The sequence below is a fragment of the Anas platyrhynchos genome, chromosome 6, assembly GCF_047663525.1.
Source record: "Anas platyrhynchos isolate ZD024472 breed Pekin duck chromosome 6, IASCAAS_PekinDuck_T2T, whole genome shotgun sequence".
Classification (NCBI taxonomy): domain Eukaryota; kingdom Metazoa; phylum Chordata; class Aves; order Anseriformes; family Anatidae; genus Anas; species Anas platyrhynchos.
Window position 1 is genome coordinate 36695350 of NC_092592.1, and position 20586 is coordinate 36715935.

The 20586-nt window shown below is 47.3% G+C and overlaps 1 protein-coding gene across 13 annotated transcripts in view; it reads left to right on the plus strand.

Moving 5' to 3' along the window:
- TACC2 (transforming acidic coiled-coil containing protein 2) overlaps nt 1-20586 on the plus strand; it is a 125515-nt gene that overhangs the window by 21058 nt on the left and 83871 nt on the right. For 12 of the 13 annotated variants that reach the window (XM_072039865.1, XM_038181502.2, XM_072039868.1 and 9 more), the window contains 2 exons: nt 5065-5237; nt 13102-18786. In XM_072039865.1, the coding sequence (XP_071895966.1) occupies nt 5065-5237; nt 13102-18786 (5858 nt within the window). The remainder of the gene's footprint in view (nt 1-5064; nt 5238-13101; nt 18787-20586) is intronic. The other variant, XM_072039875.1, reaches the window with a different exon arrangement.

A 20586-nucleotide genomic window follows, 5' to 3' on the forward strand; every position in this document is an offset into this window, starting at 1 on the left:
CTGCAGCAAAATAAGGGATTGCTGCAGAACACAGCACCAAGAGCTCTCCAAAGACCACCACGTGCACACTTTGCTGCTTGGTGGTTGCTTGCAGAGGCACACGGGTACGAAGTTTGGCAGAGGAGGAGTGTGCCCTGCCACCCGTAATGGGGACTGTGTGTTCGTCCTGCCCATCAGCCGCCACGGTGGCTGTTCCTGGAAAATAGGGATGGGTGCATGGGGCTGACCTTCGCCCCTCGTCCTGCTGCTGCCGCTCCCCTGTGCCAGGCAAGGCTGTGGGTGGTTGGAGCCAGGAAGCACGGGGGAAATAACACATGGAACCGTGCTCAGAGTGAAGGACATGGAGAAAAGTAAAAGGTGAGTTCTGGCTTATCGATTGAGATGGGTAAAGGCTTGTTTTGGCTTCTCCCTTTCCAAAAACTCAGGGGGTTACCAGGAATGGGAACTTCTGGGAGCTCCTCGGGGATTGCTCCCAGCTGCAGGCAGAGCCGCGGCACCGGCGCCTGCTGTAAAAGGAGGTGTGTGTGGTGGTACCAGGAGGTGTGAGGGGAAGCTGCTGTGTTGGGGGGAAGGCAGAAATCAAAGGATATTCGCTTGTTCAGAGCACCAGTGCTGGGTTTGAACCAGGAATCCCTCCCTGGGGCAGCAGCTCAAGCCAGAGTACTGCCCTGTGTGTAATCCTTGTGGCTGCGGTGGTAACGGGGCTCTCCCTGGTAAAGGAAAACCAGAAAACCAAACCACTCGTAGGCGCCTGCTCCAAGCCATCAGGGCAGCTAAATGATCCTGGAGGTTCACTGCATGCTCCTACAGAGGCCAGTGCTTGTGGCAGGGCTTAATGCAAATAATTACGCTGCATGGTTGAGGAGGAACAGTTTTATTCATTTAAATAGTGCTGGCGTAAAGGAAAAAAGTGGGGGTTGGTTAGTGTGCCTCCTCTTGCTGGTATACGCGCTGTGAGCAGCTTGTTTGTTTGTTGTTTTGTTGTGTTTTTAAATTATGATAGGCAAAAGACTGCTGAGAACCTCTGCATTCTGACTTCTAATTATTTCATTAAGTCTTGCAATTATTTTTTTTTAATATAATCTCAGAATCCTTTGGACAAAGGAGCATGCTACATTTAAACCAAATACAGAGTGAGTTTAGCGGCGAGCTTCTGTAGTAGATGACTTCAGAGGCTGTGTGTGTTGCAACATCAAAAGTAATTTATTTAACATCAGCTTTCTGATGATACTTTTGAACAAAATATAGTCTTTTTAATTGTTTCCACAGACGTTCATTAAAAATAAAAAAGCGTGCTCTGCAAAGCTAGTTCAGCTCCTGATTTGCATAACTAGCTTCAATTTGAAAAACTTGATAGAGAAATGGGACTGTGTTTTTCTGCTGGCTGGCACAGATTCACAGAACATGTTTTTTTGTGTTGATTAAATAGTAAATTAAATGTAGCAGACCAGTAAGATTTATTACGCATTATTGTTAAAATCCTCCTTTGAGCTTCCCTTGCAAATATCATTTCCAGGCTGCGTGTGCTCTGGCCTGGCTAGGTAAGAGGGCAACTTTGCTTCTTGGTTGCTCCAAAAAAAGAAAGTAAAGAGAGTGTCAGCGAGTCCTTGCTGCTTCAACAGGAGCTGGATTGCAAAACTCATTTTGATCTATGTTAAATTTGGTCATGCCAGGAACTCAAACAAGGATCAGATCTCTCTGTGACCCATTGCAGTTGTTTAGGGATAGCTGGGAGAGTGATAACTCCTTAAACAGGAGATCTCTGGAAGCCTAACAGTACTAAAATAATAATAATAAAAAGCCCCCCAGCCCATCACTCTGTGCAAAATGTTAAATGTAGTCGGCAAAACAGTGCACTTAGTTGTCTCCTGAGCCATGCTTTATTGTGGCCGTGCTCCTTGCCTTCGCAACCTGCCCCTCCCACGGTGTCATTCTTTTAATATTAACACTTGGTATTAGAGCTGAGGAAAGTGATTGGGATGTAGCACTTCTGGGTTTTAGTGGTAGACTTGGCAGTGCTAGGTTAATGAGGACCTTAGAGGTCTTTTCCAACCGAGCATTCAGTGATTCTGGTTCTGTAACACGGCAGCATCCTGATTTTGGTGAGAGGAGGTACCCAGGTACAACAGGAACTTAAGTACCTGTATTACATTGTTAACTTGAGAATTGGGTGTACTGCGTGAGAGGCTGCTGAGCAGCGTTTCTCTAACACTCCGAGTCCACATTGCTGCTCAGCTTCAGGTTGTTGTGGGGCTCGTGGGGCTCCTGGCTCTGGGCGGCAAGCCGGAGCTGGCTGCATGGAGCTGATTTGTGTGCAGGAGGCTTCCCGATTACACTGCACCTCCAGGAATGGGATGTCTGCAGGTCATTGGGACAGGGGATTGTAACCTAAAGCAGCCCTTTGAGCTCAGTGATTGATCTTGTGGAAGGGAGAGTAATTAGAAGCACCGTGTAGGCACTGAGACTGCGGTAGGTTAATGACTTAATTCGTTGCTGTGCTGCTTTCTGCTGTGGAAGATGACACAGGCTTCAGAAGCAGGAGATGAAACATTCAGCCCTTCCTCTTCTGAGGAGAGCTGTGGGCTACTCCTCCTGCCTAGTGCCCAGATCAGCTGAAGAAAAACCAGGATGGTGGTGGTAGAGAGGCAGGAAAACAAATAACTTGTTCTCGCTGCTCTCGCCAGCTGCTGGAGGCGTCCGGACAAATTTGTAAATTGCTCTAATTTCTTGGGGTTCTTCGTGTGGTTCTCCCTGCCCTGCTGGGGAGGGAAATGCACTCATTTCTGTCTGCAGCTGGCCTGGGAATTATACTTCATCGCACTCTGGTTTTGGGGCAGTCATCCATGACCACCTCCCAGGCCATGCTGCGCTAGCACCGAGCCCTTCACTAGGAGCGTGGCCCCGAGGTTGCCTGGCATGGCCTGGGGGGATCTTACAGCCCATTTTTGTCCTAATCCCATGCTCAAAAGGCTGGCGGTGTGTGGTGTTGAGCCCTGCCAGCCGAGGGAGCTCTGCTGGTAAGGCAGGAGTCTCTGCCCTCGGCTCGCTGCAGTCCCCAAAGCGATGCTAAAAAATGAGAGGGGAGGGCTGTGGGCTGTGGGGATGGTGGTGGTGGTTGGTGACTGGCCCACGGACATGCATATGGCCCCAGAAATTGCCATTTCAGTTGTTTTTATTTATTTTTTTTCTTTCTTTCTGGTAATTAATAATGCATTTTTTTCAGTTTGGTCTCTCTGCACGCATGTACGCTTTGCTGAAGTGAACTCTCGCTGCAAACTTTCTCACGCAAACAAAAGCAAGTCTTCCTAAAACAGAGCAGCAAAAGCAAAACAAACCCCCATATGCTAACTAAGCTCTTCTATTCTTTTTTTTTTTTTTTTTTCTGGCTGGAAAGAAAACAATTTTTCTTGTATAAATCTTGACGCTCTAGTAGCTTTTTGCTATACGCTGTGGTTTTGGGGCCAACATCCATACACAGATAAATATTCCAAATGCCAGATGTCAGCACACGCTGGGTAAATGCTTAATAATCATGAAACCCCGAGCCCTTGGTTCTGTCCCAGCGGAAAGCGGTGTGATAAAGGAGATTTCTGCAAACAAAGCTGTAGTGAGGGGGTTCCTCCGGGGAGAGGCAGAGGATATGAGAGTTAATCAAATTTGCCTTAAGTCTAAAGGAAGTCTTTTTATATTCTCTGTGTGCCCTGACCTTTTCAATTGCTCATTACATGGGCTTTTCTCGTCCACTGGGTGTCTCTCACTCCTGGCTCTCATCGAGAGGCCGCTGGTTGTGGGAGAGCACACCAGGTGCACAAAGAGAAATGTCATTTTGCAGCCAATAACTGTCTGCAATGGGAAATCCATTGGCTGTATCTAGAACCAAATAAACCTGAAATTGAGAGTAAAATGAGAGCAACAAGAAACTAATTGGAATTGTGCGCTGTGCTTTTCATCTGTGACGGTCTTCAGAAGTAGTTCCCCTGTGGTCAGTACATACGCTTATGGGTCTTTACCTTAGGTGTGCCTTGGGCTTCTTACAATTACTGCTCAGAATTAAACCAACAGTGATTGCACGTTGAGGGTGACCTGATGAAGCAGTTTTGCTTCGCTTTCACTATTGCTCACAATGCCGGAGGGTTTCAAGTGGCAGCTTCTTCATTCAGACTTCATTTTGGCGTTACACTTAGCTGTATTTCTCCAGTTCTTTCATTAGACTTGAAGAACACACTCAGTCACTGTTCAGGGCAGCTTTTGCCATCTTCTAATTGCCTTCTACGAACACTTCTGCCAAACAAATAATCAAAACACCAAAAAAAAAACACAACCAAACAACACCAAACCATCAGAAAAGCGCTGTTACCTCTTGTAAGCAACCCCCTGGACTTCTTCTATTGCATGTCTCCATGGGTGAAGATCCCACGTACATACTTACCCTCAAGAGGCGGTGATGCAGCATTACCAAATTTGTGTTCTAGGTTTCTGTAGCTGTCACTACTGGGACTGCATCTTTTCCTACAGCTACTGTTACCGAAGGCAGCGTGGCAGAGCCTCCAGCTCCCCGTCTCTCTTCAGAGGCATTCTGAGCATTGTTCAGCTGGGAGGGAAATAATGTGGACTTGGATTCAAGTCTTGGGTCTTGACTGATGTTGGCTTTATCTCTAAGCTGATTACAAAGATACTGCTAATATTGAGTGTAAAAGGTTTGTTTCCATCTTTTCTCCTTTCAAACCTGATTAGCAAGTAAGCGTTTGCCTGGAAAAAGGGAAGATGATACCCTCCTTGGGTCAGGAAAGGCCCTGAGCTGCTTTAGAACAATTGTGGCATTCTTCTCTCCCGGTTCTTTCCCTCGTATTTATTTTTGGCTCAACCACTTCCTTCTGAATTTCTGTCATTAGAAAAAAACAAACAAAAAAAAAGGCTTGGCTTTGGGACCTGCAAATTCCATCAACGTAGTGAAGTCTACCACAGGAGATGTTTGGCAGAACAAAACTTAACCTTACATCTTCTCCCAAATTGCCTGTACTCTAAAGCAGCAGTAGCTATTTGAACTGTTCTTCTTCATTCTAGAGCGCTCCACAGGATTCAGAATTAGACCACCCGCCTGGTAAGGGACACGGCATAAAAAGGAGCCCCCAGGAAAACAGCGTTGGAGGATCTGGAGCTCAGGACATCTCAGAGCTTCTTCCTGCTGCTGTGCGGCTGGCTGAGAGCACATCTCCGTTGATACCAGGACCTACAAGGTAAGAAATAAGTTTTTTTCTCATTAATATAATCAAAGCCCCGTTGCTGATGATAGCTGGGGGATGTTTCCTAATTTTCTGTTACTGTGCAGCTGATTTTCAGTATCTGTCATCCTGAAGGATGATGGTGGTGCATTCTTCACAATAACCCAACAAAAGCAAGGCTGCTCACTATTTACCAAGCTGGCTTGCTCGCCTCACTGCATAGCTATAAACAAGGCTCTAGCTGTTGTGGTAACCCTTGACCTCCACTTCCTATGCTTTTCCACACGCTAATAAACTCTTATCTGAGACAGAGGAACGTTGAAAAGTCTCTTGCATGGTCATATTATTGTGAAGTAAGACATAATTGTAAACAATTGCAAAATGCCATGCTCTGCTCTGTGTGAAAATCCAACTAAAATCTCAACCCAGCTAATACTTACTAGTATCTTACTTTTCTAAGTGTCTTAATATTCACCTGATGAAATCAATAGATATACTTTCAGAGCTAAAGTATTCTTCAGTGGAATTAAGGATGGCAGGAGGTAACATAATTTGGCTTTTATTAAATATCCTGAAAGGAAATTTTTCTCTGAAGCATTAATAATTTTTACTTGAATGCTTTGGTTTTCTTGTGCTACTAAGCTATTCCTCTGCTACAGGGAAGAAACCATCTAATACTGGCACGATTTTAACACGGGGCTGAATGCTTTCCAGCTCATCAGTGTTACCTGGGATGGAATGATTAATACATTTTAGAATGAGTAGCCATAATCTGCTGGTAAATGGGTAGGACTGTTGGGCTGTAGACATCTTTTAAAGTGTTTTCACAGACTGGAGAATTCACTGCAGAAAGACTGGCCACATCCTTTTCAAGTGGAGTGGGTGTGCCATGGGCAGCTTTATGTTTCCACCAGCCCTGGCTACATGTTTTGATTGCCAGTGTCTTTGAAAAAAGTAAACTTAAGAAGTGAAAAGCAAGAGCAAACAACAGCCACAGTCAAGTAAAGTATTTCAAATGCTATTCCTTGTGATAGCATTAGCTTAAAACGTTATTTTCTTTTCTTTTATATGAGATGATAAAGATTAAGCATAAAATGATTGATGTCATGCAACGGTTTGTGATAATTTAAGTCCAAGTGCAGGTAATAACTAAGGTGATAATTGACAACTTCAGAGAAGCTTGGAGAAATGGCAGCATCTAAAAAAAATTACCCAGAGAAAGCAGCTTACAGTCCTGAAGGGTTGGTTTGGCTGTGCTATGGAGCGTCATTCACACTAGATAGAAAACAATAAATTTGGAGTAGTGATGTAGACTTGATTTTTTTTTTTTTTTTTTGTCATTATTGTTAACAAACAGTACGTGTATCCTCTAGCTTCTGGTTTCTCTTGGCAGAGCTGTCCATAATCACCGTGTTATATGCATGTGTAATGATGAGTAACCACATTGAACTAGCTGAGGAAAATATTTATTTCTTGGAAGCCACTTGGTGTGATGTGTTGTGACTTGTGCCAATGAAATAGGCATTTTCTGCTGGTCTTATCAATACACAGTCATGCTAATGGAATGCAAGAGAGAGATGTGGGGGGAATGATGACTTTTTGTAACCTCTGAATTTCATCTGTAGGCCTAGAATGCCCAACATTCCTGCAGGTTAGGGTTGTTTGCGACACTGCCAAATGATGGGGATTAGGCTGTGTTCTCCGAACTGCAACACCCGTCCTCTAACGGCATTTGTGCCAGCATCCACCTAACACAGTGCCTGTGCCAGCCACTGACCTGCTTCACGTCCTGCCTTCAGCCTGGGAGCAGCAGCAGAACACATCTCAGAGGGCTTAAATTACAGATTGTGCTCTTGTTTCTTGAAGAGTATCTCTGTATTTACTTTCTTGTCCACACAGTAAGGAAGGTGCACACACAGCTTTCTCCAGTGGCTGCCTATAAAGACCCAGCTAACCAGCTAACAGGGAGCTGGTAGGGAGAGCACCACTGTTGAATGGTCAAAGTGGAAATCATGCTGATGCTTTGGTATCCTGCAGGACAACAGCAGTTTTTCCAAATATACATGTATATATTTTTAATCTCAAAGTAGCAAGCATCTCTTTTCCTTTTTTTTTTTTTTTTTCCTGTTGTAGCCATGGTAGATGTAACTGGTTAGTAGAGTCTGACTTGAAGCCAGAAGTTGTCCAACAGAGGTTGTGGGGTGGGGGCTCTTGGGTTTTGAAAGGTTGTGGCTGCAGCAAAGGAACACTCTTCTTTATATAGGTGTGCATATATATTATAATTATAAAGCACAGGTATTTCTGTACTCTTCTGCGACCAATTTGATTTTTTTTTAAAATATATTGCTCAAAGAATGACACAGCTGCAGTTCTTTAGGGTCTCCTTTTAAATTCCAGCCCTAAGAGTACCTAGACTTGTATTGTCACTGCCTGGAACAGCTTAACACATCCCCATCCAAAATCATGACTCTTGTGAGATGAGCATTACACAAATGACTCATTTTGAAGTGATTCATAAGACTTTTGTTTCAGGAAACATATTAGATGGGCAGGAGCTCAGGCAACTACTTTTTATTTAGCCTTACTCCTGAAACTGCTGGCACATGCCTGGTTTTGGGTGGCTTTAGCCTGCCAAAATAGAAACAAAGACAATAAACGGAAAAAGCTTTGAAGTTTCAGATTCCAGGCTGCTTATTTCAACTTTCACCCCCATATGCTGCCTTGAACGCATCTTTTCCACCCTGAATTGAACTGTTCTAATCTTATGACCTGCTGCCTTCTGATGGAGTATCTGTATGGAAAACTACTGCGTGGTTTTTTCCAATCTTCTGGGTGTCTTTCTTCCGTCCTCCAGAAATTCTCAGAGACTGTTCCAGCAAGTCTTAAATTCTCATGTTTTGGGAGTCGAAATGTCTGACTCTTAACCTAAAACACTGCTTCACTCCCATTTTTTTAACATGTTGTCACTGGTAGCGTATGTTAAAAAGCATCAGCAGCAGTGATTAATCTATCAACCCTCCGTGTGAAATAACTATTCCTCGGCACTTGCAGCAAGCCTGGGGCTTTGCATTGGTGTGTGAGACGTGGCCATGCCTTTCTGCTGGCACGCAGGCAGAAGAGACACCTGGAGAGCCCTCAGCCGGACAGCCCTGCCCAGGAGAGGCACTTTTCCTGCAGGACGTGGAATGAGCAGACAGAGCCATTTCAGAGGTCCACGCCCAGAAGCAGTGCAGGGGAAGAGGCGCTGGATGCACTTGGCCGCCTTCCCAACTCCTCGTGCTGTGCACAGATCCTGTGGGACCCAAGGGCCACTTCAGGATGCTGAGCCCGAGCTGCTGAGCCCGAGCTGCATCCTGTGGGACCGTGGGCGCAGCGCCACGCATCCTGCTGGCTCTCGGGGTGCTCGGACAGGGACCGGGGGACAGGAGCTGAATGCCTGGCCATGGTCACTCACTGCAGCAGCACTGCAGTTTCCGTGGTTAATGGTAGAACATTTTCCTTTGGTCATAGTTAAAATACTGCAGGCACCACGTTTCACTCTGCGTATGGAACCGGGAGGTGAAAAGTGATTGGGGTTTCGGGCAGAAGAGGGAGATGGTTCCCAGGGGGATCATATAGATCATTTTCCTGCCTCACTTTTTCCTGAAATCTTAGCTAGCCAGGGAGGGCGGGGGAATCTGGCTGCTGTTAGCAGCCCTTTGGTGATGATGGATTTCTCATGTGTTTGTTTACACTAAGTTCAAATAGCGTCTTGCTTTGCCTCTAAAGCTTTATTTTTTTATTTTTGAAGGGAATGTGGAAATGATTTCTGTATTCCTAATTAATTTTCAATTGCTCTTAGGAGAGATTAAGATGCAGAATTCTGTAAGTAAAGTCAAAGGCCCCCAGTGCGGCGTGTCCAAATGTATGAACTCCAAACTTAAACCCCGGTCTTGTGTGTCAGGGGAAACAGAACAGAAATGGCTGAGCAGCAGCAAAGGGCTGGCTGTGCATTTGTCCCCTTCAGTGCTTTCTAAATTCGTACTCAGATTTCCGACTGTCACACTCCTGGGAATATAACCACTCCGGCTCTGAGTTACATCAGCTGGGGATGGCAACCGTGTGTGACCGCTGGGTTTCAGAGGCTGTGGTACTTGGTGATTTTCCCTCACAAGTGGGACTGGGTTAGAAAGGCGCTGCCCTTTTAACGGCTACTAAATGTTTTAGAAGGAAAGCAAGGGAATAAGGAAAGGAAAATTTCGGTTATCTGTGATTTTTCTGTTGTTAGGTCATCACTTCTGGTTGTTTATCAAGTAGGTTTAACCTCTTGGGGCGTCTCAGTTTCCCCACACACACTCAGAGCAAACACCACCCAGATGGTTTATGGCTGGCTGCTGCTCCTTTTATCTCCTGGCCCCTTGCCTTTGCTGTGGATGGCAGAGCAGGGAAATGGGCCCCGTGTTTATGGCTGGTGGATTGGGCAAGTCTCTTAATTCGGAAGTATTTATGGGAGATGCGCTGTAAGTCATGGATTTCTTGACACCCTTTATGCCTACACACCCTAAACAAAACCCAGCCAGCGCTGTCCTAATAAACATCTTTAGCAACCAGCAGTGCTCTTAGATTGGTCCAGATTAACTCCGACCAACCACAAGATATCCTGGAGGTGGAAGGGGTTAGCTACGGATATTAATTGGTAAATTGCGATGTGCTCCCAAACAAGCAATTTCTCAGTAATTATTTATGTAAAACAAACACTTTAGATGTAAAAAGATTTAACTTTTTGTTGTTTGATGTCGTAACTGGAAGGATAGCATTCATATGGTCAGTACGTTAAAGCCCTGAACTTGCAAATCCTTAAATGTGTGCCTTACTTCTAAGACATGGGAAAGGTTTCCTTTGATGTCTCTTGTGTGCAACAAGACACTTGGGTGTTTCGAGTTAAATATACACCTAGGTCTTTGCATGACTGCATTTTATTTTTATTTTCTTACCTATCATCAATTCCATGCAGCAATTATTCCTAGCAAAATGACTCTTTGTGCCCTGAGCCCTACCCAGATGATGAGGAACTCCAACATTCTTTCATGCTTTCTCGTTTGCATGTTTTGTTTTAAACATTACCCCACGGTATGAATTTTTCCCTTAATAATGTCAAGCCAGTTCAGATTGCCATCAAAAGAGATCAAGTAACCACAAAAGAAAACACACTTTTTTTTTTTTTCCTGTATATAGGAAAAAAAAGTTTATAGCCACAGCTTGATGTTGTTCATAGTGAATGGGTTGTCTGAAAATACAGGCTCACTGCAGGTAATTATTGATTGTTAACGAATTTTAATGTAGATTGGGTTTTCCTAAGAGGGGAATTATCTTCAGCCTGTGGTGTCACTTCCCTGTAGTGTCATTCCCTTTAAAAAGAGTGGAAGATAATGGGGCTTTAAGAGGTCGTCTATTCCATCCTTCTGCCCTAAAGTAGGATCAACTGTGCTTAAGTCATTCCTGACAGATGTTTGTCTAACCACTAGCAGTGTCTTGCAAATAGCAAAAAATTAAAAGGAAGATGAAGGATATGTTCCTGATACGGATTTCCATGTTAACTCTGTCAAGAGGAGAAACTTAAATGGAGATATCCAAACAGGTGATTAAAAACTAAAGCCTTTCAGTTCTAGGCTGTGGTCCTGAATAAAACATGGAGACAAGCTGAAGAAGCACAGGAGATGAGTGTGCATTACTTCATTCAGAAAGTGATAGTTTAAGTTGCCCTCCAAGCATGTGCCAGCACTTTCATTTTAATTCTGTTCAGCATACATTACTCACAAGGCTGTCCAGACTCCTCCTTCATCTGCTCCCAAGTAAAACAAACAGGATTTCAGCATTACCATGCACCAGAAAAAGTGTTGTAGTTGCTTTGTAATGGTGAATAGCTTACTTCATAGGATTATTTTCTTCCCTTGAATCTGCAAAGTCATAAATCTGCTGTTACGACTCTTTAGAAAGTTGCTACCAGCTCAGCAGTAGACAATTCATGGTTTTAGCAACTGTATTACAGAAAATGTAATCACGTCAGGCTTGTCTGGAAGAGTTTCATATTTGATAGCTGCAAATATAAGTGCAATGCAACAAAGAGGCCCTGTCTGTAAAGGTCTTAGAGGAATTTCCTAGAATCATAGAATAAAATCACTCAGCCTCCTGGGGTTAGAGGGCTTCTTCCCCCCAGCCTGGACGCCGTGTCTCTGCCGGGAGCCTGCTTCCAGGTTGAAGGATCCTGGGCACCCAGCTGCTAATGAGCAGTTTAATCAATAAGATGAACCTACAAAATGAACAAGAAGCCAGAATGGCAATTGACTCCCACTTTTTCCATCCCCTCCCCAGTTCAGCTCTGTGGTTACTGCACCGTCTCCTCTAATTAAGCTTCCTGGAGTGCCAAATCAATGCCAGGTGATAAAGACTATTCCTTCTTTAGGGAAAGCCTCCTGGCATCTCCGGGTTGTTTGTTCAGGTCCCGTCATGTCCCACGTTGGCAGTGATCCAACAGATACCAAATATTGCTTTGCCACCGGTGGTGTTCCCAGTGTCAGTAAGTTTCATACGGAGCGGTGTTTTCAGTGTGCTGGGAAAAAAGATAAATCCTTTTGGCAAAACAATTTCAAAGAGTTTAAATAAAATATATTGGTGTTATAAATTAAGTGTATAAAGTGAGGTTAAGCGTTGCTGGAACTTCATTAAACGGGAAATTAATTGTACGTTACAGATATTTTTCCTGAGCTTTGAGGTTTACCCTAACGTAGGTAAATTTGAATAGCTCTTTAAAGGCTAGCTCATTTTCCATCCCAAGGATCCTGAAGAAGGATTTTTAGGATCACATTCAATTTTACATGCAGCCCTCTCATGAAGAAGTTGCTCGTGGCATTGCCCAGCTCTCTGCATAAGGAGATACGCAGTGACCACACCTGGAAGTGCATTTTGTGCAGCACAGCACAGCCCAAAAGCATGGGGCATCCCTTCGCTTTGGATGGGAGGAGGCGGGCAGGCATTTTGTGCCAGGTAAATGCTCAAAAAAAACCCTCTTCTTCCTAGGTTCAGTGTTATGCTCACTTGGCTCTATATTTCAGTGTCCTCTAAGGCAGTGAACATACATCCAGGCTCTTCAAGGGGGGCGAGGGGGAAACCAAGGTTAATCGATTCCATCGCCTGCAAACCTAGCGGTGGAAACTGAGGTCCCCATGGTGTTTGTGAAACATCATTTCCTCTGCAGCTACAGCATCCACGTCATCTCTACTTCCATTTCTTGTATCTTTAGTGGGTGGGGAGGAGATCACACGAACAAGATCTTGTATATACTGAAACCAAACACCTCAGTGAGATGACCTCACAGGGTGTGTTCGGCAGGGTGAGACCTTTGACCAGTTGGTGAGGATCAGCTGTGCTGGCTGGCTGGAGAAAACACACGACAGATGGGCCCTTAAACCTCCGTGACTCAATAAAAGCACGGCCACGCGACAGCACTCATAACCTTGAGCTCTGTGCAACGTGGCCTCACAGAAAGGTTTTTCCTTTCTGCTTCTTGGCAGTGCTGGTGTTTCTTCTGGTGCTTTTGTCACTTTTTTTCCCATGTTGCTCCCTCAATATGTTAAGGGCAGGGGGAATATCTAGCTAATATAGGCTGAGGAAGGGTTAAAATGCATGTCATGAGCGTGGTAGCTGTTAGGCAGGACTGGTCACTTACTGCTGTACCAAGCATCGCTCACTGGGCCTGATGGTTTGGCTCCTGGCAGCAGGTTTTCAGCTTCTTGATGCATGTTCTGCATGGCTTCAAAACACCCGTGGCATGAGTTGTTTTTATTCTTTGCTTCTTTTCCTCTGTTGACGTGAAACGAATAAACATTTCCATTGTTGGCAGCGTCAGTAATGAAGGCACCAGTAGCTCCAGCGCTGAAGATTTGCCCAACCCAGATTCAAGCGTGGTGCCTGCAGAGGTGACAGCACAGAGCGGTGCCTTGCAAGACCATGGAGGATATGCAGGCTGTGGTGTCCTGCAGCACACAGCAGAAGCAAGAGAGGGAAGTCTGCCTACCCCGATGCCTTTAGCAGGCTCTTCTGAAAAAGATATCACAGCAGATCTTGCAAGCAGCAGCGACAAGTTCCCAACCTCAAGCTGCAATGAAGCTGTGCCACCACCAGGTCCAGTGAGTGACAACGAAGAGGGAATAGCCCGTGGCATATCTGAGGACACCGGACCCGAATGTGACCCTACTGCACCTGCTTCTTTGAAAAGTAGTGAGGATGATCCCAGAAACCCAAGCCTGCAGGCCAGCCCTCCTGCAGCAATGCAAGGAGTCACAGCAATGAATTTGAGTGAGGTAGGGGCGTTGGGGCAGGGTGAGCAGCTGGGTGACGTGAGGGCACCACATGGCAGCACGTCCCCCCAGGGCAAAGGAGCAGGGGATTATTTTACTGCTCAGGAGGCCGAGCAGGAGCTGGGAGTTTTGGAAGTAGGTCAGCTACAGGCTGTAATGCAGCAAGGTAGACAGAACACAGATGGTGGAGAGGGTCTGCTAATGAAAAAGGAAACCTTAATCCGAAATCATCCAGCAACAGGAGGCTCAGATGGTGAAAAATTTGGAGCAATTGCAAACACTCAGAGTTTTGTTGTGAGGCCTGAGATCAGTGAGGTCTGCAGGACGCAGAAGGGGGCTGTAAAAACTGGAAGGAACGAGGTAAACCCAGCTCTGTCTGCGAGCCAGGGAGAGCAATCTGAAGCCTGTACTTCAGTGTCAGAGTTACCCCTTAATGCTCCAAATCTCTTCCTGGTACCAAAGCCAGAAGAATCTTTGAGGGAACATGTGCCTGGAAATGACTACCAAGATCTGATGAAAAGCGAGGCAACGAAAACAGCCTCTGAAAAAAATGAACCCGGTTTTGAAAGAGAGCTTCAAAAGGAGGATGAGCTTGTTAGTGCTGAGCACTTCAGTGCGCCTTTATCATTTAAGCAAGAGGAAGAGCAAAACTCAGCTGTCACAACTGAAAGCCAAAAAGACGAAGCCAGTAGCAATGAAATCATAAAAGCCGATGATGTGTCTAGAGAAAGCACCACACTTTCTGAAGCAGAAACCACTATCAATCCCACCAAGGAAATTTCCCCGGTAGATAAAAGATCATTACTGCAAGAATATGCATTAAGCACTTCTCTGAGCAGAGCCGTGGAGCTGAATCAAAAGGGAGCTGATGTGAGGGTATCGGGAGAGAAAAACAGAATGGGAGCAGAGGAGGCACACGTGGCAGAAACCAGCACATTACCTGAAGGGCCTGGTGGGGCAGAAAGGCAAATGTTGAGCTCTCTTAGTAGCCACGAGCAGGATCTGCAAGACACCCCCTTGAGCCACAATGCCGGGGAGTTCGGTCTCTGTGAAAAGACTTCAGCAGGCGGCCCAAAGGAAGAAGCTGTGGGAAAGCCCCTGCAGTCAGGCAGTGACTTGAAATCACCTGAAGACCACTCAGAGCCTCTGGGCTGTAAGCCTGAGCAAGCACTGAGCGAGGGGAAAGCAGCTGCCACAGATGACCCAGAGAACAAGGACTCGCCGCAGCGTCCGAGGGCAGGCTGCCCTCCGAGCACTGATTGCTCTCACGCTGGGACAGAAGAAAAAACTTTGGGCCAGCCAGGCTCTAATGGGGCTGATGAGGTTTGTTTAGCTGGGGCACACAGCTCACCGCTCCTCCGCTCTGAGAACAATCGTGTTGTGCAGAGTAAGCAGGATGAGTCCTGGCAAGAGGCTTTTCCTAGAGGAGCCGTGTTAGAAACTGGGGACAAAACGGAGAGTCAAGGCAAGACAGAAGAAAGCACTAAAACATACAAATCAACGTGTGAACATCAGGGCTTAAATGAATTGGCAGGGCCTGGGGGTTTCATTGCTGTTCAAATTGAGGACCCCCCACAAGTTTCGGAAACCAAACAGCAGAGTGGTCACCTCAGCGATGTGCCTCGCAGCGATGCTTCATACAGCACAACTGGGAACAGCAAAGAGCACAAGGCTACCATTCAGCAGGAGAAGCACCATGCTGAAGTGGGAAGTTTTGTGGAGGACAAGGATTTGGCACTGAAAACTGAGCACGAGTCTGATATGCTGGTGCAAGCTCAGCAGGAGCAAGGGGCTGCAGAAAGTCATGGAAATGTGCAGGTGGCTTGTGCAGGAACTTTGCAAGCTGCAGTCGGTAGGGCAGAGCTCACCCCTTGGGCAATTCAGGAGGAAGGAGTGGGTGACAGCACCAGTGGGGACAAGCACAGCTCTTCAGTAACCCTGGAGTGCAGTGCTGGAGATCTGCAGGAAAACACAGATGCTCCAGCTGCTCTTCCCCACAGGGAGCAGATGGAGAAGTCAGTGAGTGCTGGTGACAGAGACCAGGCTTCGAATGCAGGACACAAGCAGCAGACACACCAAAGCAATCCGACAGGTGTCGCAAGAGCAGATGATCAGGAACACACAGAAAGACCTCTAAAACCTGAGCTGGAACCAAAGCATCGCAGCCACATACCAGAAATGCCTCTAAGCATTTCCGACAACCTTAATGAAGAATCTGCTGTGCCACGTCCAGCACCAGCCCAGAGCGACTCTGGCACAGCAGCAGAAGAGGACGAGGCTGGAAGTAGTGCCGGGCTGCCAGAGGATGCGTGCAGCCATGAACACCTGCCAAACATTGCTGGTGTGACCGTGCTTAATTTGCAAGATTGCAACGAGCAAAACAAAACCAATCTCCAGGCAGAAGAAAACTGCTGCAGTAAGCAAAACCCAGACAAGCTCAAGCAGGGCAGTAATTCTTTGATCTCAGCTAGTCAGCATGAAGAAGCATGTCAGAGCGATACGTTTGCTGAAGAATCTGACAAGAATGAGCAGCCAGTCAGCGTGTGCAGGATAAAAGACAGCGCTGGTGCAAGCCGTGCTTCTGCTGTAAACGCTCTTCCAGGGACGCAGAATTCAGCAAGTGCCACCAACACAGCCCAGACTTTGCCAAGTGCTCCTGAAATAGCACATGCTTCTGATAATTTTGAGGAAAACGATCCTCAAATATCTAGCCCAGAAATTCAAGAGAAGCTGTTATTAGTGGCAAAAAGCTCAGGAGGGACCGAGGGTCTGGCTGCTGATGGGGGACTCGGACAAACAGATGGAAACATGCAGCTAAGTTGTGAGGACAGTGCTGCTATCCATGAAACAAGCAATATGCAAAGCAATAAAAGTCCAGGGGCAGAAGGATGTCTCTCCCTGTTAGAGGCTCACAGGGAAGCAGTTCCCACTGATAAGCCTTATAAACCCAGCTGCATTCAAACAGCACCAGAGGAGTTTTGCCAAGCTGATTTTCCAGCCCCCCCTCCGCTGACCTCTGCGGTCAGTCATCCCAGCCAGCAAGCTGGAAGCAGGGCGAACAATGGCACTGGGGGGGAATTACTAAATAATGAGCTGGGAGCTGTAGCGTGCCAGAACGTCTTAGAAAGCAACTCCAGTTCGCAGATGGCTGCAGGTTCTCAGGTGTCCGTGCATTCAGGTCCTTCACCTGGGGTAAGCACAGGTAAAAGAGCCGACTCAGAGCCCAGTTCTGCAGGGGGCAGGCAGGACAGCGACAAAGATGTTCCAAACCCAAGTTTTCAGGGAGAAGGAGAGAGGAGTTTAACCCTGCCGGAGGCTTTAAGCGTGGGGCAGAGTTCTGGAAACTTATCCCAGTTTAATTCGGAGAAGCTGAAGAAAGAGCTATCCGCAATTAAATCCAAAGAAACAAAAGGTGATGTCAACTTCAAAGCGCAGCAGAGTGACAGTTCAGCAGAGGCTCTGTTAGCTCTCCCTGCTGCAGAAGGGAAGCTGCTGAGCCTTTCATCTGTTGGTAAACAAGGCGGCTGTAATGAGCAAATCGCACCCGGCATCTGCGTAGATGACAAGTGCAGTGTGATCTTAGAGAAGCCTGGGAATTTAGAAAAAATGGAAGAGGTATTAAAAGAGAATTACAGCACAACCAGGGCAGAGATCAGTACTTCCAGGCAGTCTGCAGAGAAGGAGCATGAGCTTCTGACTCCCAGCTCTCTGGGCATCGGCTCCAGCCTCCCGGCCTTCAGGGAGCACATCAGCCAGATATTTAAGAAAACAGTCCACAGCACGCTGAGCGCTGAATTACCCCAGCTTGCGCCTGAAAACCATGCAGGCTTCAAGCAGAGCACAACGGCCGAGGGTCCAGCGCAGCCGAGCGGCGTTGAGAACTTTTCTGCATCGGTCGAGGGGGGCAAAGCGGCTCCTGAGGGCACCTCGGGAGCAGAGGGGCCAGAGCTGCCTTTAGCTGCTGAGCCTTCCTGTGCTGCTCCTGCACCTCTGCTACCAGAAAATGCAGTGCCACCAGCCAGTCTCCAGGACGCTGAGGAAAGCAGGCAGCCTGCTGGCTGCTTAGAAATGCTCCCGGGGTCGGAGGGCTCTGCACCTGCTGAACGCTGTCTGGAAAACCTGCAGAAGGCGAACGGAAACGCTGAGCACCCTGAGAGCAGCGAGATGGAAAGGAAGGCAGGCGTGTGTGCTAGGGGTGTTGATCCTGAATTGCTAATGAGCTTGGAGAGAAAGAAGCAAGGCCCGGCTTCATCTGACGGGGCAGCAGCTGAGAACTTCCCTGCGTGTGCTGACAGGGAGCCACAACCCAGCGGAGCTGGGATCTCTGCAGGCAGCACGCAGGAGGGCGACTTCGGCAATGCTGCTACCGCAGAGGAAAATAACTTAATTACAGAGGGTACTTCACAGCCAGTTTCATCTGAAGAGGATGTAAGTTGTCAGCCCGAACACTGCCAGGATCCTGAGCCAAATGAAGAGGGGAAAACTGAGTACAGTGGTCCAGACACTGCCAAGAGCATCTCTGATGTGGCAGCTTCAGTGCTTGTTCCGGGAGGATCTTACAGTTGTGAAAAACTGCCAGACAACTTTAATGTGTTACCTGGGGAAAATCAGGAGACACGCGCTCGTGGCAATCTTGTGCATGACATTAGGGCTCAGAGTGACACAGAGATGATACAGGATGAGCCAGAGAATGGGAAATGCCTGGAAACATCAGCAAGTATGCAAGATCCACAGCAGGAAAAGAAAGGGGCCACGCATGGGTTAATGGATTACTTAAAAAATGAAGCCAGCCAGAATGGTTGCTTGCAAAGTGACTCTCAGCTAGAATCTGGCACTATGACTGACGGCGATGTACAAGAAAGCAGTGGCTCAGTGCTAAGCACGGCAAAGACAGGTAACGAAAAAGCTGGAGACATCCCTGAAACAGGTACTGCGAGGATGTTAGTCACCAGCGAGGGTGGCTTAGCTTTAAACTCAAGGACTGGAGAGCTGCAGACAGAGCTGTGCAAAAATCCCTCTGCACCTATCGCCGGGATGGAGCAGGGCGAGTGCTCTGAGCGTGCAGACCCCTCCGGTGCTGCAAATCAGCCGGGCAGGATGAATTCAGAGCATGAAGGCTCGCCTCAGGATGCCACAAGAAAGCTATCCCCGCTTGCATTTATGGAGCCTACGACACTTGACCTCAGCAAACTTCCAGACGTGGCTGTGGCAGGACTGCCTACTGAAAGGTATTTACTCTAAATTGCTATGTGAAACGCTTGTCAGGACCCTGGGGCTCAACGGGGATACAATTTTCGAGGCGGCTGCGCATTGTCTGGGAGGGCAGGGCAGTTACTCTGCTCTCGAATTTCTTTTCAATTCCTCTTGTGTTTAAATAGGGACTAAGTGGGAGAAATCTGAAGTAATGTCTAGGGTCTGGGTGTCCTAAAACCCGAGGAGTGTAATCCTTAACTGTCCCACTTGCTGTTCCAGTTTCCTACACTTGTCCGTGCGGATTTGTTTGTGCTTCCCAGCATTCACATCTCGTAGCCTAAAGTTAGGCAACCAAATAGCACTTCCTAGCCTGAAGTTAGTAGGCTTCTGCCTAAGCGTTGGTGACCCAGTTCCATCAGACCTGCAGCCTTCACAAGGCGGGCTGCAGCACTTAAAAACAAGCCTCCAGCATAACCCAATTACTCACAGTTAGTTGTCTGGGCCTCCCTCTTATCCTCCCGCATGTTATAATGGCACTGACAGTGCCTTTGATCACTGTATTATTCAGTGTTTCTAATGACATGACGTTGTTTCAGATGTGAATTTGTAGCTGGGACTCACAGAGTCTAAGAATTGTTGCTTTTTTATTATTATTTTTCAAAATCTAGCAGAAATGAGAAAGGCTTTCTTTGTGGGAGCTTCTACTTTGCTGCCTGCGTTCCCAGCTTGATGTGCAGTTAATTCAAAAGAATTATGAGTTAGGATGAATGCTTTCTTTGTAACCCCAGAAAGTTTCCTGGTTGCTGTCCCCCTCTCCTTCATCAGCTCGTTGTACCAACAAAACGTGGGGCTACAAGTGCAGGAGTCTGGCCTGTACGACTTTCTCTTTAAGGCTCTGCCCGTGAAGCGACAATGAAATTAGAGCCTGGTGTTCCTCTCCAGTTCCCTTCCTCTCTTTGTGTTTCCCTTTACGGGCGGCTTCGTGGTCCCACAGCCTTGCCATGACCGTGGTGGTGGTGGTTGTGGTGGCCTGGTTCAGGGCCCCAGGCTCTGCGCATGCGTGTGCAGCAGGGCGGGTGTCACGCTTTAAATAAATACCTGTGGCGAGCAGGGCAGGGCTCTCGGAACAGCTGCTGGCGATTTGTGGAGTGGTTGCTTCATACTTGCATGTGTGTCAGGAATTCACGCTCACCTGCTTTGGCAGCGGGCGGGTTTGTGCCGACAGGCGGCTGCGACGGCGGGGCCGCGCTCACACCGAGCGGGCAGGCACAGGCAGGAGGTAGGGAGGGGGCTCTGCTTTTGGCCAGGCTCGTTTCTGAGAGGGACCTGAGTTTGTTGTGTGGGTGAGAAGCAGAAGAGATGAGCTGGGCTGGCTGGTTGCTCTTCAGGAGGTTGGACACGCTGGCCGGTCGGCTTTTCCTCGGAGCTCGAAGCTGGGTTTGTGTAGTGGAGCTTCAGGCTGTGCTGGGTGTTGTGTGTGCTCTGGTCACAGCTGTCTGTTTGTCCCAGAGCGGCCTCCAGGTGCTGATTGCCCTCTGGTTGCTCTGGTTGTGTGAACTATGGTGGCTGTGCATAAATCTGCGTGCTTTGCGAGGAGCTCGGTGTGGGAATTTGGGCCTGATGGGTGAAGTCTGGAGATAAAGACTCCTTACACACCCCTCAAAAATCACCACAAAACAGAAGTACGTTGTATTTAGGAGAAAGAAATGCTATGCTCTGAATTACTTCAGCACCAGCTTTTCCCCACCTCCTCTGCCTCTGCGTAGCTCCACCTCTTATGAGATCCCATCCGTCAAAACCCCGCTGAAGGGGCGAAGTTGTGGTCGGGACATCCA